Below are 21,291 nucleotides of genomic sequence, written 5' to 3'. Positions count from 1 at the left end.
ACACTCAGAATAAATAATGTGCGAGTTAGAAGCCAATAAGCTAGCTTTTTTTGGGATTTTAATTCAAAGGTTTTAAATCTAGGAAAATTTAAAACTAGATATATTTTTTATAGTGATTAAAAGCTATAATAATACAGCTAATAATTGTTAATTCTTTAAAATAACCCAGCCCAACCTATTTTTCTGCGTGTGGCGGAGAAGGCAACGAAACGATTTCATTTATAAATTGAGCTTCTGTTTTTTTGGCAGCATCTAAGTTACGAGAGGTTGCGACTGGCTGGCAACAAATTATCGCTCTGGCACCTAGCCATCTCCACATCTCCCCTGATCCCCGTTGATGCCCCTTGGTCCTTGCCGAATCCTTGACTGAAATGAACTCTTTGGGGCGTGTGAGTGTGTTTGCCGGCCTCAAAGAACTGACCAAGCAATTTGCCTGGCCCAAAGGCTAACCAACACCTCATCGCTCACACGGAGCCAAAGAGCTAAGGACGAAGTCGAGATAGGACGAAGCAGCAGGATGTAGGTCCTGTCTTCCTCGGAGTGGACTTTCGCCTTAATTAAACAGATTTGTTTGCCGACTCTCGAGCTGTTGGCGAGTGTGTGTTTTTCGACCCGACCACGCCCGTCTAAACAAAGCGTGAGTCAAGAATTATGGCAACACGAAAAGGTCAAACCCGTTCTCGGTTTTCAATACTTATTGGCCATAAGCCCGCTCTTTCTCTTAGCTGACCTCATAAACATAAAACGTAAATTCCAGCGAGATGGCACTTTCCCACTTGCTAATCCTTAATTTGCAATAAAAAAGATTCATGATCTATATAACGAATCGGTGCTTTGCCTTCCGTTCGCTTCTAATATTTTACTGTCACTAATATTACAACGTTGCTGTTTTGGAAAACGCCTTTTCTGATGGTAAAAGTAGCAGTCCTTAAAGGAAATATTATTTACTATTCAAGAGCGTTAGCTTTAGTTCTTTGCTTAGTTAGTTCATAAGTTATTATAAAATTAAGTAAGAAGTTTATGACCAACACAAATTTATTATTTTACTTTATATATATATTTAATCTTAAAGACAAAAACTACAAAATTTAGACAAATGAAGACAGAAATGAATGCGGAATTCCACCTGCATATCTTACGAAATTCCTCGCAGTAGCCAACAAATTCACAAGCATAAATTCCAGTCAGCTAAAGTTGGCCATTTCAAGGGTCAAGTGTAAAGTTAAACAAAAACGCTTAGCTTGGAGGCTGAGTAAGAGTAGCAGCTCTGGCCAGGATTTATGCTGCGACATTGCCTTTTGTTGACGCTGGCAGCGATGTCCGCACGAATATTCACATTACACAAGGAGAACAAGAAGGACACGAGAAAATAAGGATAAGAAGACGGCGACCCTCAAGTGCCAGCAGCGGCCAAAACGATGTCAAGTCAAAAATGGGGAGAAAAGAAACTAATTTCATAAGATGGTGTCAACTGCAACTTTTCCGTGAGAGGCGCCCCCTTTGCCACCCCTCGAGCATTTTCTTCCCCTGCTCGAGTGCTCTTTGGACTGCATTAAACGGCCAAGGAAAGCGGAGGAAAACTGCGAAAAGCTGATGATGGCCACTGCTGAGAGCTAAGTGCACTGGCAGATTACCGCAGACAAGAAAAAATTAAAGTGCGGTATGCCAGTATGGCCACCCAAAGCCTCCTAATGAGCCTCTTGCTGCCCCAACTCAAAACTCATAATCAGCACAAAAATTTCACCCGGTCGGATACTTGATACACTTAGAAACTGTGTCTAAAGTTCAGTTGCTGATACTCTTTCTTCCTTGAACTCTATCAACTAATAAATGGCTTAACAACACCTTAATATAATTTGTATATTTATTATATTAATAAATTAACTATTTTAAATAATAGCCCACAAGAAAATATACAAATTTTTATTTAAGCTAATCAGTTAAAAATAGTAATAACAAAATAATGTGTTAGAAAATAAATTGTTTGCTTATAATAAAAATATTTTAAATATTTTAACCATTCCATTTCATTTTTAAATATTTAATACAACTATTCTGTAGAAATGGTAAAATAATTTAAAAGGCACTAACTTTTCAAGATATTTGAAACCCAATTAATTGCAGGTGAATTATTGGTGAGAGAATTTCCATGGCAATTACAACATTCCATTCCTTTATATTTGATTCCATTTCCTATACTCAATCGCCTCATACACGCTCACAAAACAGTTAATTAAACCGAAAAAATGCCTTAATCAAAAGTTTTGTGCCTATTATTGTTGTTGCAACAAGTCAGCAAATAATTCGATTCAATGCGAACGTTACTGGCCGCAAAATTGAGGCCCAAAAAGGGCATGGTATTGTTGGCCATATTTTTTACATCAAATGTTTTGCTTCCCCATCCATTGAAATTTCTTTGGGAAAATTTGCAATGTTGATTTCCATTATTTATGGGCTGCTCGTTGCTCCTATCGAAATGCCCGAGGGTGTGCGATGAATCAGGAGTGCGGAAAGTAGGCGGTGGGCGGCATTTATTGACGAGCGGAATGGCATGTAAACCACAAATTAATTGGCTTGGTTAGACACCGCAACGGACCAGAAAGTTGCATAAAACTTTGCCGCCTCGATTGATTGATGTGGCCTGGCATTTTCCAGGTAATCAGAGGCCAAGGAAACGGGCTGAGAGAAAGGAGCCTGGGCGAAGGACCTCCTGGCCAAGTTAGCAAACAACCCGCCAACACCGCTGGGTATTTATTTTATTTTTCATTAAAGATTCCTTTAAACTTGCCTTCGTATGCAAAAATGTGTAGAAGAGGAGACGAATTGGAAAATGATTGCCGCTGAGTGGGCAAAAAATGGAAAAATAATATATCTTAGATTTATGCTGGCCATAACTTATCGATCTCGTTTCGCCATTTATTAATTATCTTCTACTGAATTTTATTTATTTTTCTTCCTCGACTCTTGGCCAACTTTTCCTATCTCTCTTATTCTTTCTGTGAGCTGCGTCAGGCGTGTAATAAATTATTTCTAACTCCCGGCACAAATCATGAGCTGCATAAACTTAACTTTCCAATCATGAATCATTAAACTATCGCACAAAGCTGACTTTTGTTTTTTAGTTTTGCACTAAAGGGGAGCAAGCAATTTTGTATCAAACAAATTAAAACTTTTAGCCAAACTATTTAGATACAAATGCAAACAAATGGTCAGCCACGAGAAATTTTCACCCAGTAAAACAAGTGGAACAATGGAAAAGGTCAGGGTTTCGAAGCAAAAAGAAAACAAAGAAGTCTAGCGAAAACTTGAAATGCACGTACTAAATGTTTTCGGGGTCGTAACTCAAATTGTTGGGAAAATGCCTCAACGCAAAGAATCTCAAGAAAGCCTTTAAGTACTTTTTAATATATCAACTTCTAAAGGCGGGCTTGCAAATTGTTTACTTAAATCTTAAAGGGGAACCTAATTGTTGGTGAAATTTTAAAGATAACTCAGATTCTACATAATTTATGCTTGCTTAGATATATTCTTAGCACAGCCTTATTAAGCTAAATTAATGTTTTTTTATTTGAAGTAATTTTAATAACAACAAGCCAGGGATTAGAGAACAGCGATGAAAGAGAAAGCTCTTCAAATTTAACACAATTTTCTATGAAACGTCACTGACCCTGTCGAAAAATTAGCAAAAAGTGAAAAGCGCAATGCGTAAACTCACTGAAAAAAATGTTTAATGGTTTCCAATACAATGGTTAAAATGGATATTGAATTTCCATGCACCAGCATTTGTATGAGCTGGTTATGGTCTTCTATGTACGACTTGATTTGTATTTAATGGTTTGAATTTTCATGGTCACTATTTTAAGATATTTTATTGGCATTAACAGTAAATTCTTTTATTGTAATGAAATATAGATGGACCATTTTAGTGCAATATTTATATAAACTATAAAACAAAAATCTGATTTATTTAGAAATTATTTTTGTTGATCTTCCTTTGAATTGATAATCCAACCTTTTTCTCCGAGTGTAAGCAAACAATTTACTCGGCAAATTGGACAGACGGCATGCAGTGCAATATAATCAGATCTAATGTTTTCTCTTCTGTTTTCCCCTGTTCCGTTGGGCGAATTGCAAAACCCTTTGGCTGGGCCATAATAAAACCCGCAGCGCCAATTCCAAGGAAAATGTGTTAATAAAAGGACAAAGAGTTCCATGGCAACGGAAGCTAAGAAAATTGAAATGAATAGAGGAGGGTGAGGGGGCGGGGGCGTTGGGACGAGGGCGTGGCCGAGGGCAAGTGGCTTAAAGTTCATTTGCAAACAATCAGCCCGACGAACCCAGACAGTCTGCCCCGAAGTGTGTGCTATGGATTTTCCTTCTCGAGCCCAAATTATCCATGGTCTTCTGACCTTTGTCTATTTGTGTCTGCGACTGCGTCTCTATTTCGCCCATTGTTTACCCGTATTTTGCTTGCACTTTACATCATTTTGCCCATTCCCCCATTCCCCCAGTCCCCAGTTTTTTTTTGTTGGTCAATCTTTAAGCAAATTTATGTTCTGTGTGTTGCAGACAGCCGCAGGCATTTCGATGTCCTTGCGCCACAAAAATGAAATGCAGCCAACAAGACGGGCAACAATGTCTGTTTGACTGACACACACGAAGTGGGTGAAGTGGGTGGTGGGTGGTGAACGGTTGTTTGTTAGCAATGGGCATCCTTGCAAACATTGCACTTTTGGGTTAAGCAAAGCCAACGCCAGCAAAATTCTTTTTTTGGCCAACCGCAAGACCCTATGCTCACACACACGCAGACGGCCAAAAGCAATTCCATTTTTGCCTTAAAATGCACGAAAAACGACGGCAACAAGACGATGAAAAACAGAAGAGCCCGCCGCCGGCAAAGCGGTGAAAAGCGACAGGAAAATGCACTGCAAAAAAGGGAAATCCAACACTTTTTTAGCGTTCATTTAACAAATTTTTTTTCCATCTTTTAAAATAGTATAATTAATAATCAAATAAAAAGGTTATCTCAAAAGTTTTATATTTATAAATATTTTTGTTTTTATAATTTTAACGTTTACATTTGTCTTGTACAAGTACACACAAAAACATATCTTATTTTTATGACAACATGAATACAACTATAAGAACTTATTTAATCTAATAGGTTTAGCTGAGCGTTCCTATATTATTAAACCGATTTTCTCTTTGTGTAAAAGCCTGTAAGAGATAGTGAGCAGCAGGGTATAATAACGATTTTCAGATGTACGCATTTATTTTTATTTATATTAAGCACAGCGCAGCAGCTAAAAATAAATAGAAAAGAAACTGAGGCGGGCTGAACTGAAAAAGCTACAAAATATGTAAAAAGCTAAAGCTGCACTTTGCAATGCGACTGTGTTTGTATATGTCTATACTTGCATTGCCTTTTATGCCCATAAAACAGGATGTGAAGTTATCTGTGTGTATAAGAAGGGACATTTTGGAGACAGCCAAGATGTTGATTCTTAATCAGCATAACAAGATGACTCTACATGGAAAAGAGATCATCGGGTTTTAGTTTAAGTGTCCACTGAGTAAACACTTTGTATGTGCCAAATGTTGTTAGAAAAATTTAAATATAACAAGATAAAAAGAATGATCATATGGGCACGTAGCAAAAGACACAACATTTAGTTATTCTAATTAAATATTATAATACTTAATCTACAATTACTAATTCACATTTTCTAAAAATAAAATTAATTTGACTAAAAACCATTCCTTCTAGTATTGTCCTTTGTAATTTATTTAAATTTAATATCCTTCCAAAAATGGGACAATTACGTTAGGTATTTTTAAGCTCTCCTTTTGAGAAATACTGTGTAATACCCAATCAATCATCTCAATGCTAATGCCACAGATGACTTCATCGTCTCGTAACAATTCATTCAACTTCCACATCCCCACTTCCATTCTTATCATTTAAATGTGAGCCCTCCACATTCCTTCTTTTGCTCCAATCTAAATATAACACTAAAAACGCTGATAAATATCAAATCAAACACCCGACCAAACCCTCCGCACAAGCATAATTTCAGAAACCTTTACTGCAAAGCGTATTTCCCATTACAGCATTCTCCCGGCAAATAGTTTTCCCTTTTTCATATGTGCCGGCTAACATATGTTTTCATTCCTTATTTTCCTGGAGTTCGCTTTTTATTTTTGTCTGCAATTTATTTTATTGCCGCAATGCAAAATGTGCGAGTATGTGTGCGTGTTGGCTTGTAAACGTATGTTTAGCATTTGTATTTGGCCTGTTTAGCTGTTGTTGCTTTGCCCGCTGGCTGTGGGCCGCTTTTCCTTTTGCAACACCCACCCACCCACCACTTTTCCAGCTCTACCAGTTTTTCCAGCCCACACAAAATGCTGACACAAATGATGTGCTCTCTGTGTTTGGGCGCAATTAATGCGGCATCTGCTGCTGCTGTTGCTGTTGCCACTGATGTTGCTGCTGTTGCTGTTCGTGTTGCTGCTGTTTGTGCCTCAGATGCTGCTGCAGCACTCGCACCTGAATCAGATTCTGCGAGGCATTGGGGCACGCCGCATAGCAACAACAGTAAATGCAAATTATTATTATGCTTTCCCTGTACTCTAAACAAAAAAGGGTATATTATTTTAATAGGGTTAAATGTTGAGGCATTTTTCCGGAAATTCTATGTTTCACAAATATAAATTTAAAATTCAAATTAAATGGTGTGTGTTTTTTAAGAACCAGAATACATTGTTAAAAGTTCAAGCCAAAGTTTCCAAATTAGTCTTGATTTTATGCAACAGAGAAATAATAAAAAAATAACTTGTTCAAACCTAAATCATAAATTTTGATATATGGGAAAACAAAATAATGGAATATACGAATCAAAAATATAATATAAAATATAATAAAAAGTGACCGTAAGCTAAATAAATGCATTATTTTTCTACCAACACTCTTTACTATTATAAATCTGGGACTTTTTGCCCGAACATTTGCCCGCAAGCTGCATGCAAATTTCAATTTAATCTCTATGCTAGATATCTGCTCGTTGCAACATACGAGTAGATTTTTTATTCCATTTTTCGTGCTTATGCACTGCAGCTGATGTGTGAATTTTTATACTTGCACAACTAATTCCGCAGTCGGTGCCGCTGCCGCCAAAAACTTTTTCGGCTGAATGACTTCTGTACCCTGCAACCACGTGTGCTTTGCTACACTCAGAAAAATCTGTATTTTTATGGTACAGAAAACTTAGCTAAGAACTCTTACCATGTTGATAAGTAACCATTTAGTTTGAACTGATTAAAAATCTGATTTAATCAATCTAGATTTTTCCTTTTATAAAAAATATATAATAAAAGTCACTGATACTTTTTTTCAGTGCCCTAAGACCTTTGTTGGTTTTGCGCAATATTTATGTTACGGTTACAAGGTTGCTTAAGCCCACATTAAGTTCTGCACATCAGTTCCGTTTCCTTCGCAGGCAGGAAAATATAAAGAGTCAGCGGGGCGGGGGAAATCGGGAAAAGCGGGGCAATTGAAAGCCAAATCGATGGCGGAAATGTGGCATTTCGGGTCTGAAAGGTTTTTCTTCGTTTGGTTAAAAGCTTTCGGGGCTCCAAGTTTCGCCTATATTCGTATGCCGTAAGTCAAACAAATCGTTGCTAATTGGCTGTCATGTATTTTTGGCCTCCAAGCGCCATAGATGACTGTGGTTCAATTTAAACAACTGGATGCCGAAGGCCATTACTCATACGCACTGTTGCCACGAGGAAGTGCCTTTGAGTTCGTTGACTTTGGCTGGCGTTCAATAAAAAATGTTTTATTTATACCAGCGCAATGAACAGGTCATATTTAATTGGTTGGAAAACACATTCGCGTATATATATCCCAGGTAAGGAGCTTAAACTTTGTACCCGATGCCAGTGAATGCAATTTCCCTGTCAAAGCAATGATTTCTTTTTCCGGGGAGCATCAAGCTCATCAAAAAGAAAATGCAATAAAACTTATTTTAAAATAATACCCTTAAAAAAAACACAAGGCTGGGCACCGCAGAAAAAAGGACCAAAATTTATATAAAGAAAATGAAGAATATTAAGAGTGTGTGTGTGCTGAAAAACTATTGAAAAAAAACAGAGATTTTCCAGCTGTAAAAAATACCGCCAGACTGAGTACAAAATTAACATGAGAAAAACGTTCGCTGGGGGAAAAAACGCAGCTAGAAATTGCAATTTAATTAATGAAATGCATCGCAGACTGCGAAAATATGCGGGGCAGATAGGCGAGTGGGAAAGAGAATGCAAATAGCCGCAAAATTGGGGCCTGGGCTGTGGAAAAAGGAAAGTGAAAATTGCACAGCCGACGCTCCAAAGGGGGGAAAATTACTAGAAAACCAAATTAACCAAATTAGCAAGCTGTAAATTCAGCTCCGCGCCTTTTCTTCCTGCCAACAGCTTGCAGTGTAGAGCAAATTAATAAAGTTTCACATTATTAGCGGAGTTTTTGCCAAGCGTCTTCTGCTGCTGCTTCGGCATTTTCCATTTCCCATTTTCACCCAGCCAGTTGTGTCTGACTCCAGTCGGCCTGGTTCATTTCGGTTCCTCCTTTACTTTCCGCTGGCCAAATTAAATTTTTCTTGTAGTTTTAAGCAGGCCAGAGTGTACTTTTTCTGTATGAGTGGGTTATGGGCCTTAAGTAAGTTGCCCAAGTTCGTTTTTTCTTCTTTCGCTCTGCGCTTAAATTATATGCGCAAGTTTGGCCAACAACTTTTAGGGCGATGCGAGCAAGTTTCGCTTTAATTTATCGCCTGGTTCCTTTTTTGCTAAATGCGGCGTATATAGGAGGAATTATACATATGCACAATTGTGATAAAAATAGTAGTTGTATCATACAAATCATTTATGTATATCGACCGAAATTATTTTTACTTTTTGCTCCAAAAACTCTGCTTGTAACTCTGATTCAAGGGGAGAAAATAGTTCTTAAATTTGCAATTGTTTATCTATAATTTTATATTTTCTAAGTAATCAAATTTTAATAATATCTAAAATATTATTTTTTGTTACGCTTAGCAACTATCTAATAGTCATTATTAAATTGTAAGTGCCAGGACATTCATTTCTTATTCCTTTTTTCTAATTGCTCTATTAACTTGGCTGCAGCTGTGTGTACATATTCTTATATATATTTAGCCCATTACGTTGACAACCCGCAAAGGGAAGATGCGGCAAAGGCAGCGGGAAAAAACTAAAGCGAAAATGAACAACACGCGGCTATCCTGGTCACAGGACCTGCACACGAACATACAAACACTGGCAGACAGGATGCCCGATTCACAACGCGTCGTATACGCAATTGACCTAATTTTACCCCTCGGATACTCTCGCCACCAGATATTTCCTACTCGACGTCGCGGTAATGGTCGCCGTTTAGCTTTGGGTCCTGGTTTGCCGCCAGGATGCGGCCAGGATGCGTAGGGATGTGCGGCAGGATGTGCAGTTCGCCGCCTCGCAGGATGCACCTTACCCAATATTTTATTTCCTGCTTATATTTTTCATTTTTCGCCTGTCATGTGCGCGTTTCAAAAAATTCATGGCAGCCCTTCAAGGCGCAACCACTCTTCTAGTTGCAAAAATATGTAGTAGTACACATGTACCCCTACCTGGTTGTATTTTAGTTTTATTTTTATTCCATGCTTTACATAATTAAGTTCTTGTCGATGGCAAAGTTTTTGACATTTACTCATACGAACAGGCAACTTTTGGATGCTAAAAATGGCGCACATGGCTCGAAATTAATTTCATGGCCCCAACTTGGCAACAGCAAGGACACACAACTAACACAACATAAAAACCAACACATGTTTTTAGAACGTGTTAATTAGGTGAATTTCTGAGATGAATTTCCAGCACACCTTCCAAATTAAGAGTGTCCTCGAAGAGGAAGTGAGCAAAAGCCAAAACCTTGAACTAGTGGCGAATTGCTAACAAGGTCGGAAAAGTGGAGGCGGAGGTTTTCCCACAGGTGGGAAAGAGCTTCTAAATCTAATTAAATATGTTAGCCATTTATAAACAAATTGGGATAAAATATATTGTGTAGCTAGCATTAAAACCAGGAACTTATAAACTTATTACATTACATTATTAATATTACATTTGAGTAAAATCAAACACATCTATTAATATTTATAGATATGTTTAAGCAACCTAAGTTAATAAGAATTATATTTATATAACAACAGCTGGATATTTTCTTAATGACAAAAATGATAGGGAGCAAATAGCTATAACCATATTAGACTAATATCCCTTATTAACTAAATCGAAAACCATGACTATAAATTGCACTGGAACTGAAACTATTCAGAGCTAATTGAATGGGAGTACAAAACCACCTCGGATTGCGAAGAAGGCCGAAAGTAAAATCAAAGCGAATTTATGCTCTAATCAAGCCTAACAACTATAGGAAATTGCCGAGGCCCGCACAACTGCAAAGGCTTTTATATTGATTTATAAATTTGCAGATTCCGCTGGCATCAGCAGCAAACAAACTTTCTATGGGCAAACTTTCAGGGGATGGCACATAATTCCAGGGGCCAACAACTATCTATTTTGCGCCCCCTCAAGGACGTTCTAATTGCATTTAATTAGCTGCCACGATGGCCTCATTTTTCCCGCTTTTCTTGTCCCCGTGCTGTTAACGTTGAAAAGTTGACCGACATAAATTTCATTAATTAGTTAAAAATTTGGCCGGCACTTTGTGAGCAACAATTTTTGAAGATTTGTTAACGCTGCTTGGTCATTTGCAGGCCGGACCTTTTCGGTCATTAAACAAATGTATTTATGGTCTGCAGGCCAGAGGTTCGAAATGAGCACTCGTGGGCAAAACTTGGCCCCTCAAGATCAAGACCGCAAAGTGGCGGCAGAATATGAAAAGTCCACCCGGCAATATTTGATAACTTTTCCCAGCTCAACTTGGCCAACTTTAAGCGGCTGCTTAAACTCTCGACAGAGGCGGTGATAAACAAACAAACTCGTCTAGTGTTCCACTTTCCGTTCGCCGTCTTTCGGCACTTTCTCGCCAGGATTTCCCGGACATGTAGCGTTTTCCTCTAGGCTTGGGTATTGAGAGGAAAACTCGTTTGGCCATTGACAAATTCGGGACTGGGGGATAAATCAATTGAAAAATATTAATGAATTATTTATGAGATAAGACGAAGGGCAAATAAAACAGGAATAGGAAATAAAACAAGTCGGGCCAACAGAAAAAGCCAATGGGAAAATCCCCCTAGGTCCGAACCGCAGGAGGAAATAACCGCAAAAAAAGATTGGAAATGCGAGAGAAAAGGCAAGGAAAAACAAAGAAAAACGCCAGACCAAAACCAAAACCAAAGCCCAAAAAGAACGAACTGTAGAAAAATTACGCTGGAGACTAATAAAACAAGATTATTGCGGTAAAACCGCAGACAATTGGCGGGGCGAAAACGGAAGGGGGGGGGAATTTGAGCCAGAACTAGACAATGAGCCAGGCAATAAATCAGCAGCCGCAGAGCGCAGACAACTGCAGTTGGAAATGGTTGGGAAAATCCAGAACTCACACGCATTTAAGTAGTTTTCCCAGCATAATGATGCAGAAGATAATTATGCCAATATGGGTGGAACAATCCAAGCGGAAGAGTGGCAGACAGCAGGAGGCTTTCCCTGGAAAAGCCCGGAAAATGTTCGTGTAAATATTAAATATTGACCATCCGGAACTGAAGAACGGATGCCGGAAAATGGGATGCTAAAGCTGGCTAGAAATGTGTCTGAATTTCAATTTCGTTTGACACGTTCAAGCAAATGCAATGAATATCCCCAGCATCTGAAGGCAATCAGTTTCCATCACTCAAGTCGAGATAAACAGAAGGGGAAACTGTCAAATATTTCTCCAATTGAAAGTGTGTGAAATTGCATATGTGCATATGTGGTTCTGCAAATTTTAAGGTAACATTGATTGCAAAATTAATTAATAAATATTTGGGCCGGCATGCATACTTTCATTTCGTCACAATAAAAAAGGAATGCTGTCACATACTTAATTATTATGTATTAATAAACGTTGTATTTATTTGCATAAAGGTAATTGAGCCAGCGATTTCGAATTGATTATTTATCCAATATTGGTTAAGTACAAACATATTGTGGCGGAAGCAAGTAAACATACTTTACCTATTAATGTATTCGGATTCTTTAAGTTAACATCAAATATATTGTATAAAATTAAACTGCTTATTATATTTTAAACATTATATTTTTGTGACATTTTGATCACCACATGTTTACATTTCCCTCTAATTACAATTGTTTTGTTTGTCACGATTCCACACATTCAATTTGCCAAACGAAAAATGTAAAATATTTATTAAACACTATTAAGCCCAATACAGCAAAATAATTCATTATCAAAGTATGTACAATTAATGCTGACCGCATTACAACAAATAGCATAAAATAGAAAATGTCCTGTACGCCAGTGAAATGAATTTAAACCGCAAATATCCTGACAAAAAACTCATCACTCGTCACAGGATTTTTATGCTTGAAAATTAATTATTAACAAATTGCTCAGCAGGAAAGCGAAACAAATGAATGGCTCGTGTTATTGCTGTTATGGCTGTTGCAGATGTGGCAGATGTTGCTGCCACTCCCGTTGTGAGCAATTTGTGCTGTATGCAATAAATGCAATTTGAACTATTAAAAGCATACTTTTAGCACACTTTGCGGAGGTCCAAAATGGACGGACGGCGGCCATTTTAGCTATTTTCCACGCACGTAAACATAATTTGCATTGCTCTGAAATATTATGGCAGCAGCTAAAAGTGTGCAATACGAAATTCTCCCACTTTTTTCACCGCTTTCCCTTTCCAAACACAAAAGCAGAGGCAAAAAGTTCAAGTAGTAGAGCAAACAGACAGAAAGGACACGGCCAGAGATGTCCTTCGGCTTTTATTTAGCCATTTAATAAATAGTTGTTGTGGGGTTTTTTTTAAATCGGTTTTAAATATGATAAATAATATCATAAAAAATATTTTTTTTAATTATTGTAAACCTTGAGTGTTAGATATTACGCCAATTAAAAATCGTCATGAAACAAAGCCAAGAAGAATCCTATAAAAATGTTTTAGGTTAAAGTAAACTGACTTAAAGTAATTCCTTAATAATTTGCTTATGGTTAAACAAGTAATAACATAAGGAAGTAAATTGTAAAGTTTTAAAAGTTTTGAAAGGAATAGAAATTTGGTATACATGAATTTTGGTTTAGCATAAGTTTAGAATTCCTTTTTATACCCTTGCAGAGGGTATTATAATTTTGGTCAAAAGTGTGCAACGCAGTGAAGGAGACTTCTCCGACCCTATAAAGTATATATATTCTTGATCAGGATCACCTCCTGAGTTGATATAGCCATGTCCGTCTGACCGTCTGTCCGTCTGTCTGTCCGTCTGTCTGTCCGTCTGTCTGTCCGTCTGTCTGTTTCTACGCGAACTAGTCTCTCAGTTTTAAAGATATCGAATTCAAACTTTGCACACACCCTTCTTTCCTTTGCACGCAGTATATAAGTCGGAACGGCCGGGATCGGCCGACTATATCCTATAGCTGCCATATAACTGATTGATCGGAAATGCCATAACTCTGCTGTTTGTTAAGTTAGAAAGTTGGGACCTTCTATGGGTTTCATATTTGGCCAATCAATCCGACGTACTAAATTTCATAAGGATCGGCCGACTATATCCTATAGCTGCTATATAACTGATTGATCGGAAATGCCATAACTTTGGTGTTTGTGAAGTTAGGAAGTTAGGATTTTCTATGGGTTTTATATTTGGCCAGTTAATCTGACCTACCAAATTTCATAGGGATCGGCCGACTATATCTTATAGCTGCCATATAACTGATTGATCGGAAATGCCATAACTTTGGTGTTTGTTAAGTTAGGAAGTTGGGACCTTCTATAAGTTTTATATTTGGCCAATCAATCCGACGTTCCAAATTTCATAAGGATCGGCCGAATATATCCTATAGCTGCTATATAACTGAATGATTGGAAATGCCATAACTTTGGTGTTTTTAAAGTTAGGAAGCTGGGATTTTTTATGAGTATTAAGAATGCATCATATGAATAATTTTGGAGAATATAATTTGCAGAATATTCTGCAAGGGTATTTCAACTTCGGCTCCGCCCGAAGTTAGCTTTCCTTTCTTGTTTAATATCTTCTTTGTTTTAAAACCAGCCTTTGAAATTGTATTCAAAATGTATTTACTACACATGCCAATTTTAACTGCATTATTTTGGCTTGTTTTTTTTTGGTCAGCTAAAAGTAGCCAGGTCAAAGGCCAACATAGTGCCATATCTGCGGAAAGGGCAAGAGCACTTACCGTTATAGAATGGCCAGAGTAGCGAGTGTTGTTGTTGCTGTTGCAATGGTTGCTGTTGCTGTATTATGCTAACAACTAACGCCATTATTATAATAACTGCTTGCGTCGTCGGTGCTGCCCTTGTTGTTGCTGCTTTTGTTGTTGCTGGTGTTGCTGTTGCTGGTTTTGCTGCTGTTGTTGCTGCTGCTGCTGTTGCTGTTGCTGCTGCTGTTGCTGCTGCTGCTGCCGTGGATATTGCTGCTGGGACGTCGACATCAGCAGCATGGCCTGGGCTACGCGATTCGATGACGTCGACGTCGGCGGCGCCGCTGCGACGCAAAAATCCGCATAAATTTATATTGCAAATTTGTTTCCCCTCCTGTTGCCGTTGATCCTGGTCCTGCTGCTCCTGCTGCTCCTGCTGCTCCTTCTGTTGCTGCTGCTTGTGTTGTTTAACAATAACTATTGCCGCAGGCATCCAGCGAGATTTAATAGTTTTTGCCTGTCGTTGAGTTTTATTTGCCAGTTTTCAGCTGATTTTTCTTGTTGCTGCATTTAAGTGCTGATGTTGCTGCCGTTTCTGCTGTTGCTGCTGCTAATGTTGCTACTACTGCCCCTGCTGCCGCCGTCCTTGTCGACTGTAGCAGCATAATGCGCCATTCGTAGTTGCTGCTATTATATTTTGTTTTATGCTTACTTAAACTTTTACTTTTGCTAGCCGTCAATGAAATATTTGAGCCAAACGCACTGTCGCTGGTTGTGTTTTTTTGTATATTTCAACTATTTCAGTTCACTTTAAGCATACCTTTATTTGCTTCACTGCACAGGAAAAATAAGCAATGAAGCAATCACTTTCTGGTGTGCAAGCCCCGCAGCAAAATGTCCGTGTTAGAGAGGAAAAAGTGTGGAGAGTTCAAGAAATGTGATGGGACTTAAAGGGTTTTATGTGTGGCTTAAATGCTTTGCAATGTTATGGAAATCCTTTTTCCCGCTGTCCATTGCAGCAGTAAAGATATGACTTTCATCTGTATATCAAACAGCTTGGTAGGTAAAAGAAAAGAGAGTTTGATTTCGCAAACTACTTCTATACATTTTAAAGTCCTTTTAATGGACGGATTTTTAAAAATGGCTTATGCAGCGGGAAATGCCTTCCATTTTAATTGGTACTCATTTTATATTGCTTAAAATCACTCGACAGCACTTTGGATTACTACATCTCTAAATACTCAAGTTTTCATTTCTTTTTGAAGAGTTCATTTTTAAATGGTAACAATGTTAAGAGATCTGTCACTATTGTCACTAATCAAAACCCTTCTTCGAATATTTTTGCATTTAAAGACAACTACACTATGCCTTGCATTTCTAAATATTTTCTTATTAAAAGTCTTTTAATCAGTAATCTTGGTCATACCCCAATCTAGTCTTATATGCCCTCCATTTTAGTGGATGTTTTTTTAAATCTTCCACCTGTTGCCCTGCGCGTCAACACTTTTGCTTTCCATGATTTTCTCTGCGAGTGGGAAAGTTTCAACCTTTCAGTTTGCCATTTAGCTGCCACTTTCCCTGCACTTCAGTTAACTCCACTCCGCCCCGAGGGAGGACCCCTCGCAGGACCTTCGACAGTCCGTTTCAGTTTGCTCTGGTCTGGTCTTTTGCCAGTTTCCTTTTGGACATCAGTTTACGTGGCCATTTCTAGCTTTCGCCCCCACAGGCTCCCTTGGCCATTTGCTGTTAGTCTAATTTAATTGCATTCGTGGCTCGTTTTGTTACGTATACGCAGAGTGAGCGGCCGGCGGGGACGAGGAAATCCATTGAGGTTGCAGTTTGTTGTGCAGCAACGCCCTGACCTGTCTATGTCCTTGCTGCTCAGCATTCCTTTGTCAATGCCCTTAATCCTTATCAGTTGCACAAAACAAAACAAAGCAAGACAGAACAGCAACCAACAAAAAATTGGCAAAAATAAACAAAGCAAAAAGCAAACACCGAGGTCCTGGCTTATTTTCCTGCTGACCCTGTTTGCTCCTCCGCTCTTACTTTCACTATATTTCGGGTGCAAGGTGAATGATTTATTACCGAATGGCGGCCGAATGGCGATTGCGGTCTGTGCGGCCATTCTTTAAACAAACCATCGTAATTAATGATACAGAAAATGAAATTCAACACACACAAAACTTCGGCGCAGATTTATTGCCTTGCACTTGAACCAAACAATAAATAAATAGTTCTAGGACTTGGAGGAGGAGCAGGAAATGACTGTGGGTTCGTTGCTGATTAGCCAAGTGAGTGTTGTGTTGGCCAGTGTAATTGTAATGGCGAGCTTTTGAACTGGACTTGTTGGGATTAATGAGAAACTAAACTGTGGAAGCGGATGCGAACATTCCAGATGGTTGCCAAAAAGGAATAAGAAAAAGGATAAAATAAAGCATGTTTATTGATAATAGATTTAAGTGGCTTAATTTTTAACATTTCTTCTAGCATTATTTAATATTTCTTATTGGAAAACTTCTAGCATTATTTTATAACCGTAGACCTATTTTTAAGCATCTTTAACTACAAAGTAAAAACATTGATATAAACATTTTTTTCAGGTCTAACGCAATTTAAGTTCTTAAAATAATCTCCCCTCTCAAAGTGATGAAGTCAAAAACTCCAAGAACACCCATTAATTTCATGAATTTTTAAGATGGGAAGAGACAAAATAAAACAATTAAAAAGTTTTCTAATGACAAGATTAAACTTTCCTCTAATGTTCTGTAAAAATAATACTTAAGACCTCATTAAGTTTTCATTTAAGATAGCATCAAATTTTCTATCAAGTTTCTGGGCAGATATTAAATATTTATTTTAAAAGGAAACGTAACCCGAATAAAAAAGCTGCAAAATGGTAAGTTATCTTTTGAATGACAAAGGGAAGCATGAGATGAAAATAATTTTTCCCCTTTTTTTTTTGGGAGCCTGATATAACCACAGCACGTAAAATCAACTTTAATCAAGCGACTCCACCTGCCTTGCGATTCCCCACAGGAAACCCCGGGGAACCAATCAATAAAATGCCCTTTAATAATGTCGAAAAGAAGACCCGTCCGGGCAGTCATAAAAAAGCGTTCCAAAAGCGATATGAAATATGCTTCATAAAGATTAAAACCTGTTCTTTCTCCTTGGCCTGCGGTAACAGATGCAGCCGGAATGTGCCGGGGCACATATGTATGTAGGAGGGCTTCAAGGAGTAGGAGTGGGAGAAGCGAGTCCTGGCTACATTTTATTATCCTAGCATGCCAGCACAGACCACAAAATGCTGCCCAACAGCTTTTGGAAGCCTTTCGCAGACCACCTATGAGCTCTGCTCTTGGCATCATCTAAGTCCCTTCCCCACACTGACAGAAAATATCTATAAGTTCCCAATACTATTGTCAAATTTTGAAGAAATCAAATAATAATGAAAGCTATAAATTACAATAAATCTGAATGAGTGCCTACAATTCAAACAAAAAAACTACACAAATCAAATATAAAATTAAATCATATTTGTAATCATTATTAGGTACATTAATGTAGTTTAAATAATCACAATTGAATTAATAAATACAATTAACATTGTTAAATCACAACACTAGAAATAAGTATAATTTAATTGTTTTTCAACAAAATTAACATACAACCCGAGTGCATTTAAGTGTGTTTCTTTCTAATGGAAAATTAAGTTTATAGTATAAATTTAATCTATAGTGTGTGCATAAGAGTTAAGCCACTTATTGTTTTTTAAGTTTGAAAATTATTTACATAATAAGTACATCGTTAACTACATTCTTTTGCCATGTGTATGTGCGTTCATGGCTAAGCGGCTTGGCCCAAGATCCAAAATGATGCGAGATGTGGAAAGGCGTAGAACAAGGAGCAGAGAGCAAGGGTCCTGGCAGGATGTCTGTCAATAAGCCTTATTCTACAAGATTTCATCTGCGTGCGTGTGTGTGCATGGCTGTTTGTGTCTGGGCTTTTCACAGGCGCGTGTTTATGAATTATTAGCATAAACAATCACACAGACCGACACAAATACATGGCGCACTAAGCCCTGTATGAATTCTGATTAAATGTAATGCGCTCAAAGCGCATTCAAAGTTGCCATTGAATTATTGATGCCCCCAGTTTGGCCGGCCAGCCACGGTCATTAGCCAACTAGCCAAAAAGTGGCCACCGAAACTTGAACGGCCTCCCGAAAACCACCGACAATGGTGTTCATTATTCAGTATATGTCCTTGGGCGGGCGTTAAGCTTTCAATGTGATTAGGTGAGCCAAGTCCTCGGCTTGTATATACGTATATATATAAATGTGGGTTCACACTCCATTAGAGTTGAAAATGTAGCCCGAATTCTTCGGCTTAAATTCGTGCGGCTTGCCCTGACAACTTAAGGAACTTTTTGCGGCCCCCAAGGCAACGGAAAAAAAAAAGCATTTCCCTTTTTACATTATTTATTCGGCCCTCGACAGCCTTTTCATATATATTTTATACATTTTTATGCCTTTCCTCACATTGAAGAATTTTAATTTTCGGCGCGCCGAAGGACGAAGACGGAAAACTTTCGGCGAGTGGAAACCTAAGCCACCTCTGGACCCATCGAAGGAAAGCCCGGTGTCCTTGCCTCGTTTGATTGATTGGTGGCAGCCAGAACAAAAGTCCCTGCCAAAGTCAGGTGAATAGTCAGGTGTCAATCGTAAGCCTGTCTAAAACAAGGACACAACAAAACAGAACAGAGCAAGGGACACCTTTTTCCGACTTTTGCAAGATGTACGGCAATGTAAATGAGATTTCTTGCCGCCCTGATTTTGAGTTTTGAGTTCTTTGCCATTTTTAATTGGCTTGTGAGTCAAGAGCCTTAAAATTACATTATTACCAGACGATTCTTTGGAAATGTAATGGCAGAAAGTGTGTTTAAAATGTGTACGATTAAAAACGGAAATTCGAGGGAAAGCAAAACAGCCTTGTGTTCGTGGAAATTCATATTTTTAGAACCCAAAAAGGGCTCTAATTTCACTGCAAATGTGGCACTTTTAAGGGGAGAATTTAATTAGGATTTATGCTGTGAGTGAACAACTTTTGAAAGCGGGCTAATCCTTTGGCAACAAAAGCGCGAACAGCTCTTTGGCCCATCGAAACCACACACAACTCCCACCAAACCAAACAAACCAGTGCAGAGCACTTTCCTGCACTTGTACACGGCTGGAAGAGCTGGCATTAAAGCCATCAACGCGGCCCGATTGCATGTTTGGGCCACATTTTGGCCTAGCTCTAGCACACACACACATGCACGGCGAAAAAACTGTGTTCTCTCATTAAGTATCTTCATTTTTTCTGAAAAGACTGCATATCAATCACCCTAGCTCGTTAAATTAGGTTATTTAATTCCATCTCATTAACTTTAACTATCATTGTTTTATTCGATTTTTTTAGAAACAATCAATTTTGATGTAACAAAAAACACATTAAATGGCTGACATATGATATGAAATACTTTTATTTAATTATTGCTGTTAAAATGTATTATGCAACAGTTAAAAAAATAGAAACAGGAAATTTTGATAGGCCTCAGGATATTGCTTTTAAATCTACGTATTTTGGACAATACGTTTTAATGATATTTTTTACAAACTTCTACCTGCAAAATAGCTGTAGATCCCACGCTTACTTCACATTAAATAAAATTTGTTATTATTTTTCCCCGTGCCTCATCTATCTGCCATAAAAAAAAGCAAAGTAAATTGCTTGACGATTTTCGCGTCATTTTTCCGACCTCACTTGGGGCATAAAACCAGGACCTCAGACCGCCCTTCTATTTCCACGCTTGGCTGAGCATAAATCACACGAAGGACGAAAGGAGGTATATGTGTTCAATGCTCGATGTTTGTTTTTGAGTGGGAATTCGGCACATTTGGCTGCATACTTTGGGGCGCCAAGGGGCTGGTTGCAATTGACAGTTTATTTATTCATTTTGACAGTTTTATGGACACGCACGAGCGAATCGGCGATTAGGGGGCTTAATTTCATGGTTAATCCGTTACAAATGTCAACTGTCAATTGGTTTTCGTTTTGTTTTTCGAAAAATACCCATTCTAGGCATTTAAACATGGCTAATTGCAGTTGCATGTATGTTGATTAGATATGCAAAATCCAAGTTTATGCGGCTGACATTTGACACAGTTGGTTATTGTAATTGTTGTCCGCTGTTTGTTAGTTGTTATTGTTTTCCCTATTTGCTGATTGACAATGACGCGCCATGTCGCCTATCGCCTGTCGCCTGATTGGGAAAAGGAGCGGGAAATGTCCTCCGCAATGTTTTGCGGCACCCACAACCACTCGCACTCGCACACAATTGATGACAATCGACACTGTTCATGAATATTTAAATTTCTATTGTTGTTTTCCGTTATTCACTCCGCGAGGCCAGTGAAAAAGACGTTTTCGCCGAATCTTCTCGCCGCTCGTTAACGCACTTCAAAATTACGCCTTTCCTTCGTCGGCGGAAAAGTGGCGGAAAACTCGAATAAACTGCCTGACCCACTCGATTTACCGTTGTGCGCGGAAAGGACTCGAGGTCGCGAATGTGTGACACTTCCGCAGCCCCTGGTTGCCGTCACAATACTGAGATCGGCGGCATGAACTATAGCTTCTATAGGCGAAGGCAAAGGCAAAGGCGAAGGCTTCCGAGTCACGCTAAAAAACGACTACCACAGCAACACGAGCAACTGGCGATGTTGGCCAACACACACACACACGGAACCATCAGCACACACATCCACAAGTCGGAAAAGCTTTAAGGAGTCCAATTCGCCGCACTCCGAATGTGTGTTAAAGCTTTTCAAAGGCTGGGGAACTTATGGGCTCATATATCCG

The 21,291-nt window shown here is 38.5% G+C and overlaps 1 protein-coding gene across 1 annotated transcript in view; it reads right to left on the bottom strand.

Moving 5' to 3' along the window:
- The window catches only part of LOC108042446, a 47,940-nt gene extending 26,934 nt beyond the window's left edge, over positions 1 to 21,006 (bottom strand). The window contains exons 1-2 of the mRNA XM_044459718.1: positions 20,969 to 21,006; positions 14,426 to 15,223 (exon numbers count right to left, since the gene is read on the bottom strand). Coding sequence (XP_044315653.1) covers positions 14,426 to 14,882 — 457 coding nt within the window. The 5' untranslated portion in view covers positions 14,883 to 15,223; positions 20,969 to 21,006. The remainder of the gene's footprint in view (positions 1 to 14,425; positions 15,224 to 20,968) is intronic.
- Between the last annotated feature and the right edge of the window lie 285 nt (positions 21,007 to 21,291).

Source organism: Drosophila rhopaloa, unplaced genomic scaffold (genome assembly GCF_018152115.1).
Source record: "Drosophila rhopaloa isolate 14029-0021.01 unplaced genomic scaffold, ASM1815211v1 contig_2, whole genome shotgun sequence".
NCBI classification, from domain to species: Eukaryota; Metazoa; Arthropoda; class Insecta; order Diptera; family Drosophilidae; genus Drosophila; species Drosophila rhopaloa.
This window is presented reverse-complemented; position numbering and strand designations above follow the sequence as displayed.